This window comes from Gracilinanus agilis, unplaced genomic scaffold (genome assembly GCF_016433145.1).
Source record: "Gracilinanus agilis isolate LMUSP501 unplaced genomic scaffold, AgileGrace unplaced_scaffold301, whole genome shotgun sequence".
Classification (NCBI taxonomy): Eukaryota; Metazoa; Chordata; class Mammalia; order Didelphimorphia; family Didelphidae; genus Gracilinanus; species Gracilinanus agilis.
In genome coordinates this window covers 1-5,537 of record NW_025362579.1, presented here as the reverse complement: position 1 = coordinate 5,537, position 5,537 = coordinate 1, and the positions used below count along the sequence as shown (strand labels likewise).

The 5,537-nt window shown below is 45.8% G+C and overlaps 1 protein-coding gene across 1 annotated transcript; it reads left to right on the top strand.

Moving 5' to 3' along the window:
* Positions 1-2,240: 2,240 nt before the first annotated feature.
* Positions 2,241-4,778, top strand: LOC123254697 (E3 ubiquitin-protein ligase RBBP6-like). Its single transcript, XM_044683657.1, has 2 exons — positions 2,241-2,548; positions 2,627-4,778. The coding sequence occupies exons 1-2, from the start codon at positions 2,241-2,243 to the stop codon at positions 4,776-4,778; spliced, it is 2,460 nt and encodes an 819-aa protein (XP_044539592.1).
* The last annotated feature ends 759 nt before the right edge of the window (positions 4,779-5,537 follow it).

Below are 5,537 nucleotides of genomic sequence, written 5' to 3'. Positions count from 1 at the left end.
AAAGAACAAAAAATATCAAGGGAATATCAAGGGAAATTGTGAAAAATAAAAACCAAAAACAAAAAACGTGAAGGAAGGTGGCCTAGCGGTACCAGATAGTAAAGTATGACTATAAAGCAGGGGTCATCAAAACAATATGGTACTAGCCAAGAGACAGGAGGGAGGATCAGTGGGATAGACTTGGGGTAAGTGACTTCAGTAAGACCGTTAATGCTAAACGCAAAGAGCCCAACTTTGGGGACAAAAATTCGCTATTTGACAAAAACTGCTGGGGACACTGGAAAACAAAATGGGAGAGATTAGGTTGAGATCAACATCTCACACTCTGCGCCAAGATGAATTCACAGTGGGTGAATGACTTGAATATAAAGAAGGAGACTATAAGAAAATTAGGAGAACACAGAATTGTATACTTGTCAGATCTCTGGGAAAGGAAAGATTCAAAAAACCAAGCAAGAGTTAGAAAAAAATTACAAAATGTAAAACAAATAATTTCGATGACATTAAATTAAAAAGTCTTTGTACAAACAAAAACAATGCAACTAAAATCAGAAGGGAAACAACAAACTGGGGGGCGGGGGGTGGGGAAAATCTTTACAAACAAAAACTCTGACAGAGGTCTAATTGCTCAAATATACCAGGAGCTAAATCAATGGTCCAAAAAAAAAATCAAGCCATTGTCCAGTGGATAAATGGGCAAGGGACATGAATAGGCAATTTTCAGATAAAGAAATCAAAACTCTCAATAAGCACATGAGATAGTGTTCCAAATGTCTAATGATTAGAGAAATGCAAATCAAAACAACTCTGAGGTGTCACCTCACACCCAGCTGTTTGGCTAAAATGACAGCAGGGGAGAGTACTGAATGTTGGAAGGGGATGTGGCAAAACTGGGACATTAATGGTGGAGGCGCGATTTGATCCAACCATTCTGGATGGCAATCTAGAACCATGCCCAAAGAGCTCTAAAAGAATGCCTGCCTTTTGATCCAGCCATACCATTGCTGGGTTTGTACCCCAAAGAGATCACAGGGGAAAAGACATGTACAAAAATATTCATAGCCATGCTCTTTGTGGTGGCAAAAACAAAAAACAAAAAACAAATGGAAAAGGAGTGTATGCCCTTCAATGGGGGAATGGCTGAACAAATTGTGGTATATGCTGTTGATGGAATACTATTGTGCTCCAAGGAATGATAAACTGGAGGAATTCCATGTGAACTGGAAAGCCCTGCAGGAACTGATGCAGAGCCAGAAGAACATTGTACACAGAGACATAAGGGACTTCTCTACTAGCAGCAATGCAATGGCCCAGGTCAATTCTGAGGAACTTATGGAAAAGAAAGCTACCCACATTGAGAGGAGGAACTATAGGGGTGGAGACACAGAAAAACAACTGTTTGAAGCCATGGGTTGATGCGGCCATGATTGGGCTTGTAGACTGGAAACAACCACACCAATGCAACTATCTATCATACTATGGGAATAAGTGTTGATTGATGACACAGGTGAAAAGCAGTGGAAACAATAATTGCACCCAAGTTCCTACCCTGGGAGAAAGGAAGTTCACACCCTCAGAGGCAGAGAGTTCACACCTCCAGAGGCAGAAAGTTCACACCCTGAGGGAAAGGAAGTCAGTCCTATAAAGGCAGAGCAGAGGGCTGGGATTGAGTTCTGGCTTGGTGACTCTGGTTGAAGGAAGAGTCTTGTGCTAGTGGCCCCTACTGAAGGGACTCAAGCTCACATTCAGAGTTCTCAGTTGGTGACTCCAGCTGAAGGAAGAGGCTTGGGCTGGTGGCCCTTGCTGAGGGGACTCTCGGACTTGGAGTTGGATTCCTGCCTTGCTGACTCGGGCTGAAGGGAAGAGCTTCTTTCTGGGGACCCTTGCTAAAGAGACTCTCAGGCTCTTCTGACTGCAGCTTGGAACTTTGTTGGACGTGAGCTGAATTTCGTTGGGAGAAGCACTTAGGGTATTTAGCCAAACTGCTCCCTACCTACAAATTCCTTTCCCCCATACCCTCCTGCTCCCCAGTCATTTCAGTATTGGGGCACGGGTGGGGGCTGTTCTTGGTTCCTAACCCCATTTGTGGGGTGGGGGTGGCAATAAGGCCTAAGCTTCCCCCCCAGTTTCTGAGTGTTTTTTTTCCTGTGTGTGCATATCTCTCAAGTCAATAAATTGTATAAACATATCATTCACAGTGTCAGGTCTCATCACTGAGCCTTAGGGGGACTTTTGACACCATGTCCTGTGTGCATTACAAATTTTTCTCCAAACTCAAGTATGACACCGTTACCTTTGATGGGCTCCACATCTCCCTGTGTGATTTGAAGAAGCAAATCATGAGGAGAGAGAAACTCAAGGCTGCTAGCTGTGATCTGCAGATCAGCAATGCAGAAACGGAAGAAGAATACACGGGTGAAGATGCCCTGATTCGCAAGAATTCCTCCGTTATTGTGAGAAGAGTTCCCGTTGGAGGTGTTCCATCTACAAGCAAGACTTATGTCTTAGGGCTAAGTAGAGCAGTGAGTGGAACCTCAGAGGCAGACCTATCTAATTCATGGAGAAGACACCTCGATAGGCCTAGTAACGTCCAGCGGGAGGCTAAAACGCAAACTCAAATGAAGACTGAGGACCCTTGTGCCTCGATTTCTGTGGCCCAGCTTATAAAGACTGCCAATCTGGCTGAAGCCGATGCTCCTGAAGAAGATAAAATCAAAGCAATGATGGTACAGTCTGCCCACCAATACGATCCCATCAACTACATGAAGAAACCTCTGGGTCCACCTCCACCATCTTATACCTGTTTCCGCTGTGGCAAACCTGGCCATTACATAAAGAATTGCCCCACCAATGGGGATAAAAACTTTGAGCCACTTCCCAGAATTAGAAAGAGTACCGGAATTCCTAGAAGTTTTATGATGGAGGTGAAAGATCCTAACACGAAAGGTGCCATGCTTAGCAACACTGGAAAATATGTTATCCCGATTATACACGCGGAGGCATATGCCATAGGGAAGAAAGAGAAACCACTCTTCCTAGCAGAAGAACCATCGTCCCCCTCACAAGAGGAAGACCCCATCCCGGATGAACTCTTATGTCTACTCTGCAAAGATATAGTGACAGACGCAGTCGTCATACCTTGCTGTGGAAACAGTTATTGCGACGAATGCATAAGAACGGCCTTGCTAGAATCAGACGAACATAGGTGTCCCACTTGTCATCAGAACGATGTGTCTCCGGATGCCTTAATAGCCAACAAATTCTTGCGCCAGGCTATCGATAGATTCAAAAAGGAAAGTGGTTGCACTAAAAGGCTTGAAAAGCAAATATGCCCACCCGCGCCTCCACCCCCGCCTCCAAGACCACCTGTTCAGCGGGACCTACAACCAGTGAGGAGACTTCTGATTTCAAGACAACAGGACCCTTTGATCATTCCAGGGACTCCATCTGCATCTGCATCTGCATCTGCATCTGCTCCTGCTGCTACTCCTAGAGCGTCATCCACAACTCCTAATCAGCCTTCCCTTTCCTCTGCTGGACCTAGAAATCAACCTTCTACTCCAGCACCAGATCCTGATAGAACTGCCACAGAAAAACCAGATGGGCCTCTGCGTGATCCTGAGGATAAAAGCACACCTGCTGCAGCTTTGCTCTCAGATCATCCTGACACGTCTTCATCGCTAGCCACTAGTGCCCTAACGGAAGAAAAGGGCGGCCAGATACGCGTACCTGGAGCACCTTCTTTGCTTGGGCAGTCCCTTTGGCATGGGCAGCCGATACCTACCATTCATCCGCTAAGAACAAATGCTGCTCAATCTGCTGCGGGTGGCAGACGTGGTTGGAAAGCAAGCACAAATCGGAGACGAAGTCTGGGTGAACGCTCACACAGGACTCAAGGCCCCTCGCTGCCAGCAACACCTGTACCACCACCTCGGTTCCCTCCTCATTTTCCACCTGGGCAACCACCACCTCCTGCCTACAGCGTCCCTCCTCCAGCTTTCCCTCCAGCGCCTACAGCTTTATCAACAGCAGGACAAACAGCTCACTCAAAGACTATCCCAGCAACAGGAGCTCTACCCTTATCCAGGGAAGACTTCTACAGAGAGCAAAGACGTCTAAGAGAGGAGGAAAGGAAAAAGTCCAGACCAGATGATTTTACAAAGGGTTCTGCTAAAGAACTGATGGAATGCAGAAAGATTCCAAAGAAGCATAGACGCTCATTTTCAAGGTCCAAATCGCCATCTAGGGGCTCCTGCTCTTCAAGAAGTTCACATATCTATGCTAAATGGAGCTGTGGTTCCTCGCGGTCCCCTGCCTATTCTCCACCCTTTAGGCCTTCACGCTCTCCTTCTTATTCACCATTCCCTCCATGTTCCAGAAGAGGCAGAGGGAAAAGTCGAAATTATCCTGCAAGATCCAGGTCTCGCGGATATCACTGCTCCAGATCCAGGTCGCCCCCATATCGGGGATGGCGTTCACGATCGAGATCCCCTGCAGTTTTTAGGGGACGGTCTCCTCATAGACGAAATACACCTCAAGGAGAGACAGCTCACCGCACTCGCAACAAAGGTGCCAGTTACCCAGAAAAGAGTTCGGCAAGACGTGGTCGCACCACGAAGGATAGGGTCCCGTCAAAAGAGAAGGAGAATGAAAATCCACCAGCAGATGGGAAAGCAAACAGACAGGAGAAACGCCGAAAGAGAAGAAAGGAGGAAGACCATGAAGCATCCCCTAACACAGAATTGCTAGAGAGTCCTCGCAAAAAAAGGAAGTGTTAATTCCCTGTTGGCCATCTTAAGTCTCTGTCTGGGAAATGAGCTGAAAAACGGCAAAGGCAAGGCACGCAATATCTTGGCCCAGAAAACCCCAAGCGGAGGCAAAAGATCTGGGCACGCCTGAAATAACCAAACAACAACTCTACAGTGTAACTCACTTCAGTGATTGTAAAGAAGAGAAACGTTCTCTTCTTGAATAGAAAATGCTCCTTCAAGAAATATAAACGTTGCTGGCAGCTGGGTGGCCCAGTGGATTGACAGCTAGGCCTAGAGACAGGAGGTCCTAGGTTCAAATCTGGCCTCAGACATTTCCTAGCTGTGTGATCCAGGGCAAGTCACTTAACCCCCATTGCCTAGCCCTTACCACTCCTCTGCCTTGGAGCCAATACACAGTATTGACTCTGAGATGGAAGGGAAGGCTTTAAAATCCCTATCTCTATCTCTATCTCTATCTCTATCTCTATCTCTGTCTCTGTCTCTATCTCTATGTCTTGACATTTCACCCTATTTTTAGTTGGTCACTGTTCCCTCTATGGAAACTTCTTCTAGTTACCCTGTTGGTAATAACGATTCCTAATATTTGCCAATATCTTCTTTTCTTGTAGGGATACAAATCGATTGAACTTATTGTGTCCCTTAAAGAAAAGACTTTTCTAGCAAACTACCAAGAAACGTTTTTACAGAATTAGAAAAAAACTGTAAAAAAGTTCATTTGAAAGAACAAAAAATATCAAGGGAATATCAAGGGAAATTGTGAAAAAT

Bases quoted from the DNA above. Each gene is read 5' to 3' on its own strand.
- LOC123254697 (XM_044683657.1), top strand. From the start codon at position 2,241: ATGTCCTGTGTGCATTACAAATTTTTCTCCAAACTCAAGTATGACACC. The intron at 2,549-2,626 runs ATCTAATTCATG...TCAAATGAAGAC, and splicing joins GGAACCTCAGAGGCAGACCT to TGAGGACCCTTGTGCCTCGA.